The 22,993-nt window shown below is 43.3% G+C and overlaps 2 protein-coding genes across 4 annotated transcripts in view; one reads left to right on the top strand and one right to left on the bottom strand.

Annotated features, from left to right (window-relative positions):
• myo1b (myosin IB) overlaps positions 1–3,389 on the bottom strand; it is a 55,825-nt gene extending 52,436 nt beyond the window's left edge. For 2 of the 3 annotated variants that reach the window (XM_084478609.1, XM_084478610.1), the window contains exon 1: positions 3,162–3,388. The gene's annotated coding sequence lies outside the window, so the exon portion shown is untranslated. Of the gene's footprint in view, positions 1–3,161 lie in introns of all 3 variants that reach the window. The other variant, XM_084478611.1, reaches the window with a different exon arrangement.
• Positions 3,390–3,945: 556 nt separating this feature from the next.
• LOC311358164 (eIF5-mimic protein 2-A) lies at positions 3,946–13,949 on the top strand. Its single transcript, XM_084478171.1, has 12 exons — positions 3,946–4,047; positions 4,758–4,831; positions 5,874–6,050; positions 7,955–8,049; positions 8,176–8,241; positions 8,404–8,539; positions 10,094–10,203; positions 10,452–10,622; positions 11,253–11,399; positions 12,527–12,665; positions 12,965–13,087; positions 13,276–13,949. Exons 2-12 carry the CDS (start codon positions 4,768–4,770, stop codon positions 13,305–13,307), a joined length of 1,260 nt encoding a protein of 419 aa, XP_084334297.1. The 5' UTR covers positions 3,946–4,047; positions 4,758–4,767; the 3' UTR covers positions 13,308–13,949.
• Positions 13,950–22,993: the final 9,044 nt, after the last annotated feature.

Below are 22,993 nucleotides of genomic sequence, written 5' to 3'. Positions count from 1 at the left end.
TTTTGCAAATGAAAAAAAATTGCAAATGAAAGCATTCAGGCAAATGGATATTAATGCTGCACCTCTTCATTTTCTCAGTGGTCAGACAGTCATAAACCCATTTGTGACACATTATCACGCTGAAAAGATCTATAATTCATACAGATCAATGTGCTGTTGTTATTGAGGGTGTGTTGACCCCAAATAAGATAAAATGCCTGTGTTATTGACAGAAGAGTGAGCCGATATTACCACATGCGTCATCAATGGATTTAGCAGCATGTCTTCTGTGCCCTGACAATGACCCAGATTGTACCACATGGTCATCTGGACCAAAAAAATATAAGATTTTCAGATACTGACCCAAATGCATGCATGCATCCCCACCCTTGCCTGCAAGCAATAGGTGCCTCTAGAAAAAAATACAAATATGCAGGCACAAAGATGTGAACAACTACTTCGTAATTCATAATAAGGGAAGAGTGAGTGTATCATAGGGGCTGGGAAAGGCAATACACCTCACAGATATTAGGAAACTACAATATGAGCCTGAGAGCAGCTGTCTGAAAACAGTGCAGAAAGTTTTCAGAACAAAACCAAAACTAAACTCGGTCATGACATTCAGACTGAGCTGGGGTGGGCCGCATCATCACACACACACACACACACACACAAACAAACAAACATTTAGGCCCTTTCTGATTTTCCAAAGAGCAGGTCAGAACACAGCTTTAGAGAGTGGAGAGGGATAGGCGGCTGCCTGGGATGACTGACCTGCTATCCAAGGGCACTACGTTTAAGGGGAGTACATGACTGTGATACACAGTGGACTCCTTCGGCTGATGGAGACTTACCAAGGGAGCTAACCTTTCCAGCTAATCATAGTGGGGAAAGGGCACAATGAAATTGGTTTGGGGCAAGTCGCCTACTCTAAATATAGAAAGAAATTCAGACTTTGTCCAAAGTAGGGCTGGTGGGGAATGTTTTTGAGAGCATCAAGACGTGCGTGACAGTCAAACATCAAGGATAGTATTATCTCTGCTGCATAAGAAGTTTCAATCAGGTGAATGCCTTGTATATTGAAATTTGACATCTACTGCCAGCAACTGATTTGAACTAAACAGAAACAGCAGTTTCAATAACTTAACTGCTTTTTCTTTAAAAAAAAAACAGTAACCCCCACAATTCACTGGACACAAGGGTCCGACAGTGGTGGAAATTCCTGGGCATTTGAAGTGAAGAAATATCCGGAATGCAAAGTTAATAAAACACACAACTTATGAACAAATACTTTTCTGTAACTGGCTTGAAAGCTGCTTCCTGCATTTTTCTCATGACTGTCTCACTCCTCGTTCATGCGTTTCAAAGTCCCAGCAGTGTCAGTTACATTTGTTGTGAAGTTCCACTATGGGTAGTGCATTGGCGATGTTTTTCACGGTGGTGGTGGCGTTCAAAGAAAATCACAGCTCACTACAAGACAATCGCAAATATAAATGATCATCATGGCAATGGTTGGATGATGCACACTACATTAGATGGCATGATAAACGTTTTTCAAATAACTGAAACGTTCCTTGATTAGGAGACGGCGAGAGAGAAAGCTGACTTCATAGACAAATTGTGACTTCTTTCTTTTCTCCACCTTTCTTACTGGCACTAATGAGCACATAAAGAAAGGGTGGCCATGGAGAAAATAGGCTCAGGAAGCCGGATATTTAACCTACTAGGCATCTGTTATTTATGTCAATATTCTTCTTCATTAAGTAGAAACCATACATCATCCTTCAAAGATGTTTTTTGTTTGATCCACAAAGATAAGCTGCCCCAATCTGCTCCACTCTGATGATAAATTAAGGCAAAATAGATAAATGGAACCAAGTATTGCTCAAACTGTTCAATGGTAAAGTGGTGTGAGACATCACAAAAACAGTGGTCACTAAGATACACACAACTAACAAACAACTGTCTTGAACTTCATGAATCAGATTTTAGAGCTCAAAAAAATAAGGTGCCATGTAAGCAGTCTTGGTCTTGGCAGTTGCCATTATACAAATATTCCATTAGCAGTGGCCACAATTCCCCCAGGACAAGTCTGAATGATGACATCATGGGTTACTTGCGACATAAATCATCAATCAGTCAATTTTAACTTTGTTAAAATAAAATACTAATTCATATTATATATTTCAAGGCCATCCGCCAAAATCCAGCATTGAACTTGGGTAAAGGTCTACAGCAGTAGAAAGTTTATTTTAGAAAGATTATTTTATAGTCCTAATTTAAGTTCCTGCATTTGAGCGTCCCCTCTTTGCAGTGTCAGCAAACGTATAAAACGTATAAAAACGTATAAATAAACAAACTAGTTTTTAAACGTGTGGTTGTTCATGGCTTGAATCGTGTTGGATAAGGATAGTCCACTAATTCAAGGATGGGTGTTGCAAGTAAGTCAGGGTTAGGGGGATGCAAGTAAGTCAGTGAGTCCATAATGGGGACCATTGAGTCTCGGCCAAAACAGTGAAAAAGTATACTTTTTATACTTCTGAGTGGACATGGGTTTTATTTCTCCTGCTGGACCTTCTCGATTGCTCCTTTCAAACATAAGCAAGCACGAACAAAGTTTCCAGTCTAAGGCTAATGAATACACACTGCAAACAACATAACGTGCAATCCTCAAACGCTGTCCTCACACTTTGACCAACATGTTTGTTTATGTCTAACGTTATCTTAAATCTGTCTTGAACGTGATGTACATTTTCCTGCCGACATTACAAACAGGCAGCATCAGTTAGTGTCGCCCCCTTTGTGGAGTTGTACTGGTTGTACTGGGATCTCTTAGTGTCCTACTGGAGATCAGAGAACGCAGATGTTGGCAATTAACGAGCCAGTCGTTCAAACACTTTGATTTGGATGTGCAAACCCCGACCACATTCCACTTATTTGGTTGTTGTTTTTTCGTTGTTGCTGTTGATGAAAAAACCCACAACCCACTTCTTGCACGCAGCGTAGATAGATACATGAATGAATCAATGAAATCGTTGTACTTTGTGAGTTAAAGTTAGGAACACGTTTTGTTGAAAAACCGCAACCAAGTAACAGAGGAGTCGGAAAGCAACTGCCGACATCCTCCACAAGGTTTTCAACGGTGCAACAAAAACATTTTCTTTTAAAAAGTGTCTACTTGCCTTTTTTTGATTCAGAAATGTACGCCTCGTATTAATCCGTAAGAATCCCCGGGGGTATATAGTCAGGTCTGCTGCAGTGGTTTCGGAACCCCTTCCCCGCTGTAATTGTTTTAAGTTTGACTAGTCTGGATGAGTTTGGACGCGTCTCCCATCCGGCCCTCAAGACTTTGAATGGAGCATAGGGGAGGAGGACTGGAGGTCCAGAGGCACAGGGAGTGGCTCAGGCTGGGGCAGCTCCTAGGATCAACGTCCCTAATCACCTTCTGCATGGGAGGAGGAGGAGGAGGAGGCAGCTGGAGGGATTTACATTTTTCATTGACTCTACATCTATGGCACATGACGGCACAACACCCCCCTCCTGTGTCATATTCGTAGATAGCAACAAAGTTAGTCATTTGCGTGATTGTGATTTCTCTGTGTGTGGCTTCGCGTTATGTATGGGGAAGCTCAACGAGTCTGGTCAGAATGGAGGTCTAACTAGGATTAATTGTAGAAAAGCTGACCGTGGGTCAGTTTTGGCTCCATAAAAATTTAGAAAATTGCGAGTAATTTGTATCTATTTATGGAGGATTCAATGTATACGAAAGTAATACGGATGTTATACACTTTTACGTGTATTCTAAAGCAATATATTAAAAACGAATAAAAATGTGTATATTATAGGAAAGACAAAGATCCTAACTTATTAACAATTCAAGTCTAGGTCTACTTCCCCTTAAGTGATTTATGAGTTTATAGTTTAAGATGTGTAACGTGAAAGGCCGTTGCATGACACATGCGCAGTGCGAACATCCATTTCCTTCTCAATCTGGGTCCGTGCTAGCCATTGTGTTGTCACATTCATTTGCGTTTTCTCGACAGTTTTTTGGACATAAATAGGATTCAGGTAAGTCGTACCTTTTGTTATCGTGTACTGTAGCACGTATTCACAATACATTTATTTTTAAATTGCGATTGTATGCAATGAAACATGGGGTTAGAGTTGTCTAGACACACGGCCTGGCCTAGTCTAGCTACGGGATGTAGCCCCGGACGCAACCTAGCTAGCTCCTTTTTAATGCATTAAAACCACCGTGGAGTAGGCTGTGGCCGTCATCCACATCCAACAATGTGTGGTCATCGTGTGTTTTAGACATGTGTATTGGATGGCCAGAAGAATCGCAGCGTTTCACAGGGATTCAGGGGGTTAGGGAGGAAATGAGTGGGGTGGATACATCACGACACACAAGCACATGGTTGTCTTTTCATGTTAATATTACTCCTATTCTTTTTTTTACTTGACTAGTTGTAGTATCATATGCACACATCGTATATCACAGTGAAGCCTTTTCGAATGAAACCATTTGTATCACTGACTTAAAGGGGCAACTTCTACAACTTCGTAATCACTTCTTATACCAAACATACACGCACACTCATTGTGTCTTAACACGTCTTGGTTAAACAGGTTTTTCCGTATGCATTACTAATTGCGTTCTAGAAAGTTCTGCTAATGCGCAATGATGAGCCAAAGCCCACATGAGGCCTATTGTCCAAACGGAGAGACGTATGGCCCACGTGTGACGTTTCTCCCCGTTTCTTTGATTTGTCTTCCAGGCCGTCTTTTATGAGTACTCAACGGCAGCAGAAGCCTACGCTTACAGGCCAGCGTTTCAAAACGAGAAAAAGAGGTGAGAATACAATTTTTTAACACCTTTACACTACAGACATTGAGTTGTAAATTCATTGGATGCTAAATACCAATTGGCTGCATGCCATATGTAGATCATGTACACATGTATGTACACGCATGCACTCCCCTGCATCAGTTCAACTGAGTTTCAGAATGGGAAGAGGCCATGGCTTGTTGGAACAAGGAGAAAAACAACTGGCAATGATCATTGATCCTGAACAATTTGTGGATTAGAGTGGCCTATGGAAATGGTTGAGATCGTGTCCCCCCCTGAAATTCAACTTCAGTGGGCAGAAGGTTTTCTGACGATGCACCACTTACCAGACTGTCTAAGATGGGCTGCGACAGCTGATGACCATGTCAAGTGCCAATGTTGTGTGCTCCTAGGGCGCCTTAATGACATTGCTTCCACTCCTTCTGTTGAGCACGCCTCTTGCTAATGACAGTATCAGGTGATAATTCATTATTTTGGTAATTAATTTTGGCAGTAAATGGCAGCACAGATGGGATGCTGCCGAGTCATACTTAAATGAGATGTTAAGCACTTGAACAATCATTGCTCTCAATAATTCGGAAGATGAACATCAATAACCTCCCAGTGAGGTGAAGCTCAACAGAGGCTAGCCCAGAAGTTGGGGGGGCAGACTATGGTTCACAATATTTTAAAGTGCTGTATTTGTTTGTGTGGATATTGTTGTTGAATTGATACCACTAGCCTACTCAGACCATCCATATATTCTAGTTTGCGTTTCACAATGAATATCAGTTTGGGTAGCAATTGATATCCACAAATTGGCGTGGCGTTATCTACTATAAAAAAAAAACTCTAGCTAATCAGATTAAAAGACTTTCAAGAGCATTGCTCTTGGTGGACCATCCTGATCCATTAATTGCCAAACAGAAACTTGAATATGTGGATGGCCTCATGAGGCTACCTCTCCATTCTTATGTTATTTGTTGATCACCTGTCTTGGTTCTGGTAGAATTTGAAACTTTGGCTGCTCGGGGGATGCACTTTGACCCTGTTTTCCTTTCCACAGATGAAAAGGAGAGGTTTGACCCTACCCAGTTTCAGGAAAGTATAGTGCAAGGTCTGAATCAAACTGGCTCTGATTTGGAGGCTGTCGCGAAATTCCTCGACGCCTCTGGCGCCAAGCTTGATTACCGCCGCTATGCTGAGACCCTCTTCGACATCCTGGTGGCTGGCGGAATGTTGGGTGAGTGGTCCCTGTGTGGAGTTTGTGCGGAGCTTGTATTTGCTTTTATATTAACGGTGCCATTGAACCTGAGATCGTTAGTCTCAGGTTCAATGGCACAGTCTTAACCAGTCTTCTAGGATCTTGGAATTGGTATTTGCCAATTCGGCACGGTTACTAAAATAAAGCGGGAAAAGAACGTGTGAAATCGTATATTTTTTTCACTCTCTGGCAAACGCTTTGTAACCGTTCTAGTCCGCTCCAAAATCGATCCTTGTTTTTTTTTCCGCGATTGTCTCTTCGGCGGCACTTCAACGTCATGAGAAAGCACGCCCACACGAGAGGGTATGCTACAGCTACCGTCTGCGTGGTACTTCCCATACAACATTGCTTTTTATAACACTCCTACTCAACTACGCGTGCTAACAAGGGGTTAGCACGCGTTGCCATGAGCCGTAACCATGCCGATATCACGGCTCTGTCAATGGCCAGCCTAAAACATGTTTTAAATCCCAGTGTTTGGAATACAAGCTGAAACGCGGGTTCATTTACACTTTCTAAAGGGCACATAGTTGAGGTAGGGATGGCGAAAATTTTAAATATTCTTGATCGACCACCGAGCCTTATTAAGCGATCAGATTAACATGTGCTATTTGAAATAACAGCCATTTCGAGCCGCGCCAGCCGCCTGCTATTTCATAACTCTGCTTATCTCTCTCCCGCTCTGCCTCCGGCTCACACACACACACACACACACACACTCTGCCCCGGCCCCGCCCTTTTACTCACGTCACTTTTTTAAATCCCCTACAGCGCGAAACATGGAGTCCAAATGGCTCCATAGTTTGGTACTGGTTTGGGTACAAGGTGATAGCGTTGAAAATACAGGTTTGAGATGAGCGGACACGGGGGTAGCACCCGGTCCGTCCGAGTAAGAAGCCGTGGCTCTAACAGCGGCGAGACCTGTGTTTGAATTGAAACACGAGGCGTGCTTATTGCAAGTTGACCGTGTGTAGAGAGCGGGCTCCAAAGCCCACAATGGTCTGAGATGGCGCGGACCTGGTTGAGACCCTGTGCGGGATTCACCAGGGGCCAATCGGAAGAGGGCAGCGTTAGGAGCTCATTTGAAACATTGCCGCGGCTCATTTAAGAAAATGACAGCTCCGAAGAGACACAACTTGTTTAGTTTTGAGGAGACGGTAGTGCTAATAACAATAAAGCAAGATGATGAAGATAATGATGAAGCATCATTACCTTATGTTACCATTGAAGATCCTGAAATGTAGTAATTTCCAAATCCAAGCCCATCATCTTATGCAGAATATTGCCTAATAGACTGCAACATGATAAAACAGGCACCTTTAGAATGCGTAGAAGACGCACCGGCCAAGGCAGGTCTAACTCACTGTGTGTCTTCTAATAACGGACAGAACAACTCTTTTTTTTGAGTGTTTTAGCCTGTAGCCTAAAAGTTTTACGTTTCGCAAACGTTGTGAGCTCGCAAACCCTATAAACCCTGTGACCTCGCGCCAAATGTTTTTCATTGGTTTATTAAGTACAAACAGGCAAGTTAGTAAAAAAAAATAATAATAATTTAGTGTGAGGGATAATTTGTTCACTTCACACAAAAAGATCTTGGAATGAGATGGCTAACTGTAGTCTTATAGCATTTAGTCTACTGTCCATAATAATTTAGAGATATTCTCCGCCTCTCATCTGATCTTTTTGTGTGAAGTGAAACCAACCCACACACTCCACAGTACACACTGACACCCAATTTTTTTTTTAACCGACAAGATTGATCAGTTAACGTTGATACGGTCAACCATCGGTTGACATCCCTAAGTTGAGGATAACTGAAGATGGCTGCATGAGCATCATTCCATTTTATATTCATACTAATGCTATTCCTTGTGTGTTCTCAGCCCCGGGTGGTACTTTGTCTGATGATCTGACACGTACCGAGTTCTGTCTCTTCACGGCACAAGAAGACCTGGAGACCATGCAGGCGTATGCACAGGTGAACATGCTTAATGACTTCACTTTGACTTATCCTCGCCTCACTGGTGTAATGTAATTCTGCTAATATAAATGCCACGATGTGCACCTCTTAATTCACCAACCCACTCCCTCCGATGTCCTTCAGGTCTTTAACAAGCTGATCAGGCGTTACAAGTACCTGGAGAAGGGGTTTGAAGAGGAGATTAAAAAGGTTGGTCTGTTTTGTGAGCAACATGAAGGCCTAGAGCACTGCTTCACCTCCCTTAAAGAACTTATTTGTATGGATTGACAGAAGCATTTTAATGTCTGACAAATGTGGGACTCATTCTGCCCACAGAGAACATTGAATGTTTGTTGTTTCTACCTCCTGCAGCTGCTGCTGTTTCTCAAGGGATTCACTGAGTCTGAGCGTAACAAGCTGGCCATGCTCACCGGCATCCTGCTGGCTAACGGAAACATCTCTGCCTCCATCCTCAGCAGCCTCTTCAATGAGAACCTTGTCAAAGAAGGTAGGCAGTGTCACTCTGTTGCAGCAGACGGAATCAGCACATGCAAGATTCACCAAATTATTACTACTAAAGACACCCACGTCAATTGAGATATTTAATTCTTTTTTGTCTTTGGAGTGTGTGCTTCTGTTAACTTTTTTTTTTTTGCTACAACGAAGATCTATATTATGCATATTCATTTAGATTTATATATATAAACTTGGGGTGGAATGATTCACAAGATTCACGGTTTTGGGGGTCATGGTTTTATGGCCCTTTAAAATAAGGTTGTTGCAAGTTTCAAATCGCACCGCTGCACTAGCGCTATTTAAGAGAAATGCACTATTGAAAAATAATAAAACGAGTAGTGTTTTTAATTTTTTTTTATCGCCACATTTCCATGTGTTTGGTTGTGCTTTGACTTATGTTTTGGAAATCATGGAGCAACAAGCACAGTAGTGCGTTACTAAGAACCTTGGTGTCTGATCTGCTCCAGCAAGCGTAAGCTCTCTGGGAGTCCTGCTGAGCAACTTGCCTGATAAAGACTCAGTTGTTGATTGGATTCATGAAAAATCATTTTTTGAACACAGGACAGGTGCTTGTTTACCGCTCCTGTCCTGCTGATGCTCAACTGCTGCGTCATTTTGATGAAAAAATCAACAGGATATCCCTGACCTGTTTTAATGTGTTTTTGGGGGACAACAATGATTGCTGTGGCACCTATGGTTAGCCCCTATCTGCTGCTTGCTAGACTGAGAATATTCTTCTAGCTGTAGAAATCATTGCAGCTTTTAAAAAAATCTAATATTTCGATTTTTTTTCTTATGGTGGCAATGGGCTATCTGAGATAAGAAAATAGAACATTGAGTTGTGAATGTCCTTTCTCAAAGGAGAGAAACGCTCACTATTTTTACAAGGAAGTACTGCTTTATACGCATCAACAATTTGCATTCATTGGTCCAATGTGGCACTTCTGTGAAGCGGTACTCCTCTTATATAAGAAAATATCCCAGTTACGGAGGTTTCCTTTTTAAGGCTTTGATTCTACAAGCAATAATATGTGTATTTTTTTCTATTTTCAACCGGTAGCCTTGGTAATAATTTTTTTTTGTGGCAGATTGTCCAACTTGAGCACTGATGCCACGTTCCACCACCACCCAAAGCATCCACATGACATTTACAGATTTATTTCTTTATCACTGTTGATCACTTAACAATGGAAGCCCTTTCCGTCAGTCACACAGGCCTGTTGCACATCAAAGTGCTAGTGAACCCAAATTAGTCTTTTTCTTTCCTTTGTGCAAACTGCGTGACGCCACAACAATTTGCACATTTTACTGACGCACACACTTGAGACGTCAAACAGTTGGAAGTACATTTAGCGTATCGTTCATGCATTTCCTTTTTTAAGCATAGCGGTTATCCATTGAAGGAAATTAGTATTTAATGAGCCTTTTTAGATTTGAACTCTTTCTAGGTCTGCATTCCTGTCTCGACTCTTTTTGCTTCCAAGTACCCATGGTTCTTTTGGGACTGCTGAGACGCTTCTCACTGCCCTCTTCCTCTGCCGTCTAGGTGTTTCATCAGCCTTCGCCGTGAAGCTCTTCAAATCCTGGCTGAACGAGCGGGACATCGGCTCCGTCGCTGGCAGTCTCCGAAAGGTCGGCATGGACAACAGGCTAATGGTGAGCATACACATGCAAATGGGATGTCCCAAACAATCCTCAACGTGGCATTTGAATGCCGTGTGTCTGCGGCTGCGTCCGCATGCGTGTGTGCAGTTGTTTGACTTTCCACGGTAAACCAATAAATCCTCAAATGGCGGCGTTGGAATCCTAGCGATTGGCGCGGCCGACCCAGAGCCAAGTGTAATTGTTTAGGACAACGCTCCCCCTCATCTCGCTGTTCAGTCTTAACCTTCCGTCGTCCTCAGGAGCTCTTCCCCGCCAACAAGCGGAGCTGCGAGCACTTCTCCAAGTACTTCAGCGATGCCGGCCTCAAGGAGCTGTCGGACTTCGCCAGGAACCAGGAGTCCATTGGGGCCCGCAAGGAGCTGCAGAAGGAGGTCCAGGAGCTGATGTCACAGGGGGAGCCCATCAAAGACGTGAGCCGAGATGTCTTTTCTTTCTTTTTTTTGATGTCTCCTCTTCATTACTTTCTCCTTATCAGACTGCCTTGCAGAACATTTGAGATTGCTTTTACTTTATTGTCCTCTGCCCCCCCTATTTGTTCCCTGGATCGTTGAATCGTGGGTGGCGGTTATTGCGATCCACTGTACCTGTTCTGAGTTTTATCAGCTCCTTACAAAAAACGCACTCTGTTCTCTTCACAAAGCTTCATATTCTCGGCTGTTTAAAGTGAATAGACTTGCTGCTAACCACTTTTGTATTGTTCATCATCTATAATTGGCCTATATAATCACTTGGTCTATAAACTGTGAATAATGGCAATCCCCATTCCAAGTTAACGGAGCCAAAAGTGGCATCTTAAATGTGCTTTTCTTGGTTTCTTCTGAAGAGCAGAGTTGACTCTATTGATTGAAAATACTTGTTTATCTGAAACAGAAACCCAGATAGTAGTTTTTCAGATATCTATGGGCCTTGGGCATTCATAGTAAAAACTATCGAGCAACGATAATTGTCCGTCGATCAACATCATGGCCCTACAAATGAACCGGCAGTCTTATTATTTTTTTTGGTCTTCATTATCTGTTCTATCTTGTGCTCTTTTGCAGATCATTGTGTACAGCAAAGAGGAGATGAAGAAAAACTCCATCTCTGAACAGACCATGATCAGCATGCTGTGGTCCTGTATAATGAGCTCCGTGGAGTGGAACAAGAAAGAGGAGCTGGTAACTGAACAAGCCATCAGACACTTGAAGGTGAGACCTCTTGTTATTATTTATTAAATTATTGTTCTGCCTTCCGACCCTTATATCCCTCTCCCTCTCTCTCATGCTGGGCAAGGCCAATCCTTGCTCTGGTATGCTGAATCTGTAATGGACTCAGAGATTGATTTGCAGGCACACCGGCAGCATGACTCTGCATGCATCTCCTGTGACCACTTGTTTGGAGTCTCGGCGTCTGACTTGCACAAATGCAATTGCAGCTAGGCATGTGCCAGTTAGGCAACAAGGACGCAAGCATCAGACAGGGTTGCAGATTTTATATTTAATTTGATTTGAAGACCTCTACAGTCGGGGCTTAAAGGAGATGGCGAACAACAGAAAATGTTTCATATACTAATGGTAACTTAACAGGCAATTAGGGTTTCAAAGAGGGACTGCACCACTTGCTCTCGGTTAGTTTTCCTCTAAAGATCAATTAAGTCTGTAATGACATGTTAAATAATTCACAGGCTTTAAAAGGGCAGGTTCATTAACACACACACGTAGCCTATCTAGGCAGTCTGGTCAACATGATGCAGCCCAATGGGCTTGTCTTCTCACAATTGGTCCAGTACTACTCACTGCAAATTTTCCCAACACAATTCAATGGTCTTAGGCGTGCAATGTCCAATATGATTCACTGAAACGGTCACAGGTGGTTCTCAAACAGCACCCTCAGGGTCCAGACAAACCTATCCTTCATTCTTCTTCATACAAAGCCAATGCCGGAGAGTATTTGAAGGTTTTAAGAAGCACCGTAGCCTGGCTGATGCTGTAAAACCCCCACAAAGGATTAACCAAGAACTCTACCTAGCTGATGGAACCGTTGGGTGGCCTTGAATCGGTTGTATGACCCGGTTAGGTTTTTAAATTCATCTTTGGTTTTGTAATGACACTTTCTTTCTAAGGCTCAGTCTCGGTGCTCGTTTCTCTGATGTGTTCGTGTAATGGCCACAACATAGGGACAATAGAGCTCACGGCTTGGGCCAGAGTAATTTTTTAGGAATTATCCATTTGTGTGCCTTTCATTCCGTTTCAATGCCGGATCATGGTGTGCAACTCCTTTCTTGACTCCTTGCGTCATCATTTGGCTTTTTGTGGATCCCTTTTTTTTTCCTCAGCAATACAGCCTTCTGTTGAAAGCGTTCACCTCCCAGGGCCTTTCCGAGCTCACCCTGCTGCTGAAGATCCAGGAGTACTGTTATGACAACATCCACTTCATGAAGACCTTCCAGAAGATCGTGGTGCTGCTTTACAAAGGTGAGTTGTCCTTGCGTTCAGTACCCCGTCTCTGAGCTCTACTCTGTAATTGTCGTGAGACAAAAGTTAATTTTGTAGGAAGAAAGTGAGAAGAAGTGAATTGCACCAGATGGCTCGGGATTATAGCCAAAGCCTCGTCTTGATTGATGCACCGAAGCTGCTGGGCAGCGATTGTTGTTTTAGTTGTTCAGGCACCTGCACATGCATCTGTGTGTCTGGCGTTGTTGTGAATGGATTATGAAGGGTGGCTGTTTAAAAAAACAAAATAAAAAAAAACATTACATTTGATTATTTTCTAGCGGATGTGCTGAACGAGGAATCGATCCTGAAGTGGTACAACGAGGAGCACCTGGCCAAAGGAAAGGGCATGTTCCTGGAGCAGATGAAGAAGTTTGTGGAGTGGCTGAAGAGCGCAGAGGAAGGTGAGCGGGCCCTCTTTTCACGAGCGTGGTTATGATAGGATGTGACTCCCATGTTTCTGCGATATCCTGGCGGAGATGTAGAAGATGCGCTTGGACGTCATTTTAGATCAAATGCAGGAGTCGCCAGGCGGTAAAGTCTGACAGTATATTGTGGGTTCTTGAAATTGACCAATGGCAATGTTTTCCAGAGTCCGAGTCCGAGGAGGAAGCAGAGGACTAAGCACCTCCAAGCCAACCACAACATCCATTCATCTCCGACTCTTTCCTCTTTTTCTTTCTCTATAGAGTGTACATAACCGGAAGTGATGGAATGTTTTGTTACAGAAATCCCCTCCCCTCCTTTTAATTAGAATTTTTTTACTATGTAACCTCTGTGTACAAAACCATCATGTGGTCTACTTTATGTAAGGGCTTTTACATCTTCAGTTAGGACAGGCATCCACAATCTTTGGCTTTGTTTCCTCCATCCGATCATAACATGGTAGTTTTGGGTTGTCCATTGTTTTGATTCGGTTGCCATCTTATGACACGTGTAAGACTACATTTGCCTGGAGGCCATCTTCAAAGTTTTGCAATGCTACTTGGATCTCTTTCAAGGCAAAATGTCTCCTCACATCATTGTATAATTCTGCAAATAAGGTGACAACAAATTGAGGCCACATGTTTAGCTCCTTTCGTAATTCCTTTTGACTGAACTGTTCCAGTTGTAACTCCAAAGGTGCTGGTGGCAATGCCCCTTATAAAACAAACTAATTGCGTTTTACATCTTCTGTAACATACATTCTACCTTCTAGATATGTTTTTTCCTTTTACCCCAAAATATGACTTTATAAATTAAAAATAAAATAATGGTTTTCATTGATGTTGCGTTGTGGCTGACTTACTTGAGCTGGACACCAGTCGGTTTCTGATCACAGGAGTCGACCTCCGTGGAGGTGTGAAAGACGAGAGCGGTACACTTCCTCGGTGCTCATCAACCACAGAGCCTCAGTCCGGGCGCCCACGTTCCCTTTGGTCTGCCACCTTCAGCACAGCCGTCTGAGTAACCGAGACAGTAGGGCAGGCTCTGAGACGACGTGAGCAGCAAAACAACCAGCCTGTCCAAGCCCCACTTTATCTCACTTTAAATGGTAATTACCGCTCAGTCAAGCATGCAAACACCCTGGACCAATTTGAGATGTTATGAAAACAAAGGGCACACTCGGACATCCCCCCCGCCCGGCAGTCAGTGTCCTCGTTTGTAATGTAGACGTCAAAGGTATTCTAGATGGAGCTTTTCTGGCCCACACCTGGGGAGAATGGGAATGCTGTCTTTTCTCAGTACGTTTAAAGGTCCCCTGACATGCCACCAGGTGTGAGTGTGATTAGACCTTACAAGCCGTTTTGAAATCTCCCTCTTCTGACATCACAGGTGGGCGTGTCCACCGAGATGTGTGCTGGATAGATCAGTCTACCAGCCTACCCAGTGGACTGTAGCAAATGTTGCTCATCTATTTGTCACACATCTAGGTGGACACGCCTACCTGTGATGTCATAAGCTTGTAACAGCTAATCGTACGCACACCTGGTGGCATGTCATGGGGTCTTTATGCAGGTGAGTGTGAGTGATTACTTTTTTTGAAAAATGTGGAGCTTCATGAGTTCCTCACTGGGAGATGCATACCACAAGTGTCTGATACGGGATTGTCCAGCAGACTCTTGGTATATATGTGTTTGCTTACTTGAGTTTTCACACCCTTTTTACCATGTTCCAACATTAATATAGAACAATTGCGATATGACGGCATTATGTGAAGTCATTTTACAAATTTTAGTTGTCGGGTCCACGGAGACTGTTGCAATCACCTGAAGAATTTCAAACTCAAGCTAATATCAAAGTTAATTCCACTAGGGATGTTTTGGGTGACAAGGCTCATGCATGAGAAGTTGTGTGGAATATTAAGTGTCTTCAGAGGGAAGTGTTTACACAGTCCTTTTAAGAGGGTACAAAGATAGTGGTCTATACACGCAGTCCCCTGAGGGTACAGAGATAGAGGTCTACACACACGCAGTCCCCTTAGCGGGTACAGATAGTGTTCTACACACACATCTTAGTGGGTACAGAGATAGTGGTCTACACACACACACCTTAGCGGGTACAGAGATAGTGGTCTACACACACACACACAGTCCCTTTAGAGGGTACAGAGATAGTGGTCTACATGCATTCCCCAGACTTTCAATTTAGAAGATGCTCTCTGATTGAACTGCTCCATATAGGAGCACTGGGCAGACACAATTCAGTTCCTGCAGAGGTCCTCCAGACTCAGATTTTTGGGTTTGGGATTATACAGGCTTGCTGATTGGCTCCCCCACCATCACACCCCACCCCCAACATACAAATGAGGGCAGATTTAAAACTTAAGGTGCACTAGGTCGTGCTCAAATGAAATTCATCATGGAGTGTTTACAAATATTTAACGTTTACTAATACAGACCCTGAGAGACATGGGCGTTAATTTAGCAATTAAAGTAATGTAGAACATATCTTTAATATATGAATGGGCATAATTATGATCGATATTATATTGTTTAGCTGTGGCCACAACGAGAATGCATTGATTTGACCATTGAGACCGTGAGTGGACAGTGGGCATGTGCTTCGTTCCTTTGTCTAACCTGGAGCGATTCGGAATGATGAACTAAAACATATGAAGCGAACATGGCCGAGGGTAGCATAGGTTTCTGCTTCTTGTTTCACTGCGTACCAATAGGTGGCAGTAAATCCTTATAGAGAAATGGACCGATAAAACCACACCAGCATTCAATTAAAACTTCGAGAAAATTTGGAGAACCTGCCTTTTCCCTCCCACTATGTCCCTTCCGGGCAAATATTTACCTTTTTTGTTGTTGTATTTAACTGTTTTCCAGACTAGACTAAACAGAAAGAAATTGTTCAAGCTAAAGGAATCGAGGAGATACAGCAATGAAGCTTTTAAAATGATGTAAGATGCTATGCTTAAATTAGCCTATAGTGCTGCGTGTTTTATGTTTCCAGCCTTACTAAATAATGTATGGAGTATTTGATGGCTTCTATCAGTAGGGGATAGTTTTATCGTAAACATTTCAATATTCACTTTCACAGAGGCGTCATGGTAGGACTGGTCCTAATGCATGACAAATACTGGTGTCGCTCATAACGCTAAATATGTGTCTGCTCCTTGTATGTGTCAGGGCTAGGGTATTCATTGGGTACCTACCCACCCAATGTTAATGGTCCGTGCGAACCGCTGCTGCGGCACCCTGCTATGACAACTCTGATAAGGGTCCATGGTCAATGATTGTTATCTTACATATGGCCTGCTCCCAGTGCCCTGCTACATACAAAGCAGCAGCCCCATGATTAGTGGTATGAGCCACACCTGTGTTAGTCCTATGGTTACAGCTCTGTGAAAGGGGTCTATAATGCAATTATAGACATGGATTTAATGATCTATAATTCAGAAATGTCACTATTTATCAGACATCTATTTTTTGAAAACTTGGATCAGGATAATTCTTACCTTTTATAGAGATGGCTAGTGCTAGGGTTACAACACAAGTCAACGGTTGGTTAAAATAGGGATAGAAGTAACAAATAGGTTTGGTGATAATGGCTACAATTCACCATTTGCAGCAATGCCAAGGTCTTTAAAAGACAGGCGGACAGGGGTATGTGTCTGAGGAAAGAACTTCGGATCAGATCCCCCTGCAGAAGTATCTGGCATATGCCATGTCACTCTGTTACTGTGTCAACGCCAGAAAAAAAAGACTTTGAGAGCAGGGTTCCAATAAAAGCCCAATAGTAGAGTACATGGGAACAAGGCTTTCACAGGAAGTCAGTCAAAGGATATCCGAAGTATACAGCAGATCTTCACTTTGGGCTGTCAACAAGTGACGCAAGAGTCGGTGACATAAGGGAATACTAGTAAGAGAGGTGTTAGGAGCTGAGCATGAAAAGAGCAATGGGGTAATTATTGAGACTGATGCACATAATAATGGAAAAAACACGGTCACAGATTAAAAGATGTACCAACCCTCTGTGCAGTCTCACTATTGGATAACATGGCTGGATACTTGGAAGTGGGAATGGATCAGATTCTGATCTTCCTCAGACAGGGGAGTCCAAGCCAAAAGGCCCTTCTGCTTCTTCACAATCACAGTTCCCCACCTGTACCGTATACTGGGTAATCTGGTAATAATTTATGTTCCAAAAGTAAGTTATTCCTTAAAACAAAGCATTTTGAATAGAACAATTATCGTCAGACCATCTAGTATCGACCTTACCTAATCAAGAATCCTCCTGCGACTGAATGTTATGTGTTGCATTCATTTGTACCATCCACATTACTCAATGACACACCCTGCAATATTTAAAATACAAATACAAAAATATAACAACATTTTAAGTTTTTAGAAGATGATGAACCATAGCCATACTTTCATTCTATCTGACTTGATAGTTTACTTCAGTTTACTTGATATTATGCCTACTATTTCTACTTGAAATCATTCTTTCACAAATTAATGCTATAAAATGATTGCGACAAGGCAAGGACCAACTATGTGATACAAATAGAAAATACTGTGTGTTCAGGTACCGTAAAGTCAAACAACTTTGTTGCATGCACTGTGTAAGCATAGGGCGAATCGGGCAAACATTTGACAGTTCTTGGATATTGTATTATGTTTGTATTATGTCTGAGATTAATATGCTATAGCAAACCTGGCAACAACGTCATTGCTTCATGTCACATATTGAGGTTAGGTTAATATATTACATTATATTTAAAACAAAATAAGAAAATAATACATATATAAATTCATAATCAAACAATACATTTTTAACCGATTAAACATTTTCCCCCCTAAATACAACTGTATTTAGTTGTATTTTTGATAATCGATTTAACAGCCCTACTATCAGCATACTATACCTCGTTCCCTTGTAAAAGTACAATAGCCTCTTTTTCGTCTTGTAAAAACAGTAAACTGTTGCATTGAGGAAGGGTATCCCTCTGTCGTTTTTGTTTCCATCTTCTTCTCGTCCAGGTGGATGTCCTCTTGGTGCTGTCTCATGTGGTGTTAGAACTAACAAGTCCTCACGGAACGTAGTTCTCTTCTCAAGCTTATACTACATAAGCCCTAGCCTAGCCATAGCATTGTGCATTTAGAGTTGCTTCAGCCAGCGGTGCCAGAATATACTCCCTATTTCAGTCATATTTGCTTCATTTCTTTCTTGTCTTGCATCACTCCCTAAAAAACACCTGTTCCAAGTTTAGAGAACATCCATTTGCACATTGTTGGGCTGTGGGTGAATGGGAGACGTTTGTTGTGATGTACTGTAAGGTAGTTTTTCGTGGGTAACCCTTACTGAAGTGTACATATTTGCTTGGAGAACAAAGCCTTGTCAATGCGCAAGGAGGTATATGGGTCACCTCTGATCCTTAAAGTTACAGCTAGTAGGTTCCTCGGGTTCGTGGGGGCTTAGGCTATTAAAAGTTTATGTAGTGGTCTTTTATGAGAAGATGACAGTCGTTAAGCTGATGGGAGGTAAAAATAGCACTCAAATAAGCTTCATTCATGTGTTCGCGGGACAAGAGTCGGGAGATGCTTAAGGTGATTAAAACAGGCGGGAGTGGGCGTCCTGGGCTGCTCTGTTTACACGCTCCATGCTGCTGCACTGATTAGTTCTTCATTCATGGCAAGCCATGCGGATGTGGCTCGCCCGCTCTCGCTTCCTTCTGTGACATTGAAATCCGCCGAGTAGCAATGGAACACATAAACAGCCCAAAACAAAAGAGGTCCCCCCGCATTACTTCCACTTATTTCTGGAAATGTCTTTCTCTCTTGCGACGGACTTCCTGCCTGGACAGAGTGTAGCGGTGCAGTGTGCCAGCAGACGCCAGGGGAGTTGAGGAGAGCAATTATGGTGGATTTCACACCGCAGCTTTAGTCAGTAAACATGAATCACACCGCAATGCAGAACTCATCTGAATACCGTTGTCAGGCAATACAGGCAGACGGGGTAAGGGCTCCTTTGAAACGAAACGGAGGAAAGAGGCTTGAGACAATTAACACAATAAGGAGGAAGCCTGGATACAGGGGGGGTCCCGTGCAAGGAAGGAGGTGTTGCGATTGTTTTCCAAAATATTTGCCGGTAATATTTGTACAATGTGCACTTCAAGGCAGCGGGCAAGTCCATCTGCCTTTGCGTTTTACCCGAGCCGTTACAGTAGTTGTTGTTTTTTGTTGCATTGTTTTATGGCATTTCAACCCTTTGTCAGGTCTGCAGAGCAAGCAAAGCATAAAAGCAAATATAAATGTGTTGGCTGGCCAAACGCCGGAGGAGGATCCTTGGCAGTGGCTGGTGTGGAGGGCCTTTAGCCCGGCTTCCTGAAGCGGCGGCGTGACCTCCCGACGTGGGCTTGGATGCTGCACAAACAAACGTAACGCCTCGCTAATGAGCAACTCTCCAAAAACTCATTCCAGCCCAATGGGTTGTTGGGAGTTGTAGGACTGCCTTGGCGGTGGCCCGTCTCCGCTCCACAGTAGAACCGCATCCAGCCCGGAGGTGAGGTCGCGGTCGTCCTCTTCGTCTATAAGCTTTGTCTTTAGGGAGCAGGCTATGCAAGGAGTAAGGCGTTGCAATCCTAGCTGTGGGGTATATACCATTCCAGAAAAAAGGCCTTTCCACTTGCCCTACATAGCATTAGCCCAATAATAAAAGATGAAGACAGGCCTTTCTTTTGGCTTGAAGGCCGTCGCTGCTTCCAGACGGTGCCAGCTCACATTTGTCTTGCTGGAACCCATTTGTCTGAGCTCTTCACAGTCGCCAAGAAAGGGACATTTGTCACTGCTCGAATTATGTAAATGTTTGAGTTTATTGTGAAAATAAATAAATAAGTCTAGGGCTGTCTCTAAAGACCTATTTACAAGCATTGAGTTCCTGCAATAGTTCTCAAAAGATATGTGTCTGCTATCAAATTGAGATAATCTCTGTCGGCGCAGGTAGTGGCAAGAAAATGACTCGGCTGTCACAAAGCAGATAGACTGAAAGAAGGCAAACAGTGTGAATCTCAGGGGACCCGCACACTACGTTGTAAGAGGAGAATTAATTGGTTGATGTGGGGTTTGGTGGGGTGTGTGTATAGAGGGAGCATCAAGTGTGTACAATGTGCAAAGTGGGTTCACAGAGCCAAACAGTCAAAGATAACTTCCATACTTTAAGTCTTTCTGGCGTCAGGAGACCACATCATCAGTGTGTGTGCGTGCTTGATGCGTGTGTGTGTGTGTGCACGTGCATATGTGCATGTGTGTCTGAAGCCCTGGCTGGTGAGAGTCTAGGGGACGGAGATAGGGAGAGAGAGAGGAACCCTGAGTCAACACTGCAGCTCGTCACAAACATCATTACTTTTTCTCAGCTTGTCTCCACTTCTCTCCACCCTCAGTGGCCCAGAGCTGCTGTCTCCTGTGTCAAGGTGGTGGTGGTGGCGGCGGTGGCGGTGGTGGGGGGGAGCGGTGTGGTTTGAAGGGCCGATGGCCCGGTTTGTTAAAGAACCTCGAAATGAGGACTCAAGGAGCTTCTGTTTACTCTGGATGTGCCATGGGGCCCCTGGGCCACAAGTCCAAGCAAACAGCAGTCTCACAGGTTCCTATACTGGGGCCCGTGTGTGTGAGTGTGTGTTGGACAGAGTGACCGCATCATTAGCGTGTCCTCCTGTTTTCGCTCGGTTTCAGGAGGGACATTCTGAAAGGCCCCGCTGACACCCCCACTGTGACTTTCTCGAAAAATGAAATTAAAAAAAAAAGTAGAAAACGGACCACAGCAGTAAGGATGATACCTTTCAGTGTAGCAACAGAGCTCAGTGTGTTTTATCGGCGTCAGTGCACCAGTGGAGTAATGGGTGCATGCCCCGTTGTGGAGTGAACGAGTGGAATGGGGATAGGCAGGGAGGCCCCCACCCCTCCAAGCTACAACCAAACATTTGGCCGTGACAAACCGCACAGATAACTCCCAAAAGGAACCAAAGTTTAGATCTCCGGGATGTTTCTTTAATGAGTCTCCGTAGGGAGCCGCCTAATGAGTAACTCCGGTATGGAGAAGGGGGGAAAAAGTTCAGTTGCAAGTATCATGGCGGCGATTAGCTTAATTTCTTCTTCTGCCATTTCATCAGTAGCTGGGGTAGGGAATGGGGGGGGGGGCAGTTTCACACAGATACTCCCCAGCCACACGAAAAAACGACTCCCAGAATAAGGGAAGCGAGGACCCATCCGTGCTAGATAAGAAGATGGGAGCACCCATCCGCAAGAGGTAAAAGACTCGAGGAAATGCCCACGGAGGCGACGGCAAAGCCTGAGGTCTACAGAGCCCACCATCCAACCCAAGCCGTGCCAGATAGAAGCGCAGCGCTTCATCAAACGAGATCTGTCATGACAGCACCAATGTGAATAACTGTGTTCTGACTGCATGTATGTAGCATACAATATATGAAGTATATATGAGATGTCTCTCAAACCAGTCATTTATTCATTATCGCGGATATAATTGTGTGTTCCGTCTGAAATGACAAATATATGAAATTTCTAACGAATCAAAATATGCTACAATATCAGCATATAAGCGGAGTTGTCAACTGCATGGTTTGTTATTTGTTCCATCATATAATTAAAAAGGTTAATGTTTGTTGCCATTGTTATCATATCCTACCTTACCCCTAAACAATGAAGGTCTTTCCTTGTGTAACCCCTCATACGAAAAACCCTACAGCCGTTTTGTCACTGGAATAATATCAACTAAACCGTTCCTGCCGTTCTGGCATGTGGCATAATATCTTCTAAACTTGGTGGGCCTAATCGGCTAAATTGTGTCTTTTATTTCTGATTGCAACTTATAGGATCTGTAAAATACATCTGTAAATACATACGACTTCTGAATGCAAGACAGCAGCTTGAGATTAAACGAACGTCTGTGAGTCTAATGTCTTAGTTAGACATGTATTCTCAAACAAATAAGAAAATGAGCCAGCAATCTGATAAATATTACAGCAGCCCACTTACAAATAAAATAAAACAATATAAATAAGCACACCACATTGTGCGCTGTCATGGTCTGACCACAGGCCCTCGCAGGGATGGGTAAATTGGTCAAATACAGGAGACCAATCACAACGGTATGTTGTTGGGTGTAAAAAAAGTATGATGTGGTGCCCAGAACCAGAAGAGCCTCCTATATGGAATCAGCTGCTGGAGAAGAATTATATGAGGCATGACATGACGTAAACGTAAAACGGGGCGGCATTAGCTCAGGAGGTAGAGCGGGTTGGCTGGTAACTGCAAGGTTGCTGGTTCGATCCCCAGCTCCTCCTAGCTGAGTGTCGTGGTGTCCCTGAGCAAGACGCCTCACCCTAATTGCTCCTGACGAGCTGGCTGTCGCCCTGCGTGGTTGACTCTGCCGTTGGTGTGTGAATGTGTGCATGAATGGGTGAATGTCAATCAACACTGTAAAGCGCTTTGGATAAAAGCACTATATAAATGAGGACCATAGTAAAAGAAAAGGTACGAAAAAATGAACTGCGTTAAAAGAATACCAGACGTATCCCTGAAGACTTGAATGTGACCGGTTTCTCCCTTTAAACCAACACAGCGACCTGCAGATAGATTTTCGTAATGATCTCAAACTCGCAGTCTCAAAAAACAAAAGCGACGAGAAGGAGAAACTGGCTGATTAAACAAACATAAAATATAATGGTAATCAAACTAAGAGGTGTAATTATTTACTGAGGACTTGCTGGGCTGGGTTTTAGCAACAAGGCTGCAATCAGACAAAGGGCAATGGAAACTGGTGGGCTTCTTAAATACACACGAGGAAACAATTAGCAAATCGAC

Source organism: Micromesistius poutassou, assembly GCF_964030765.1.
Source record: "Micromesistius poutassou genome assembly, chromosome: 14".
In the NCBI taxonomy this organism is placed as follows: domain Eukaryota; kingdom Metazoa; phylum Chordata; class Actinopteri; order Gadiformes; family Gadidae; genus Micromesistius; species Micromesistius poutassou.
This window is presented reverse-complemented; position numbering and strand designations above follow the sequence as displayed.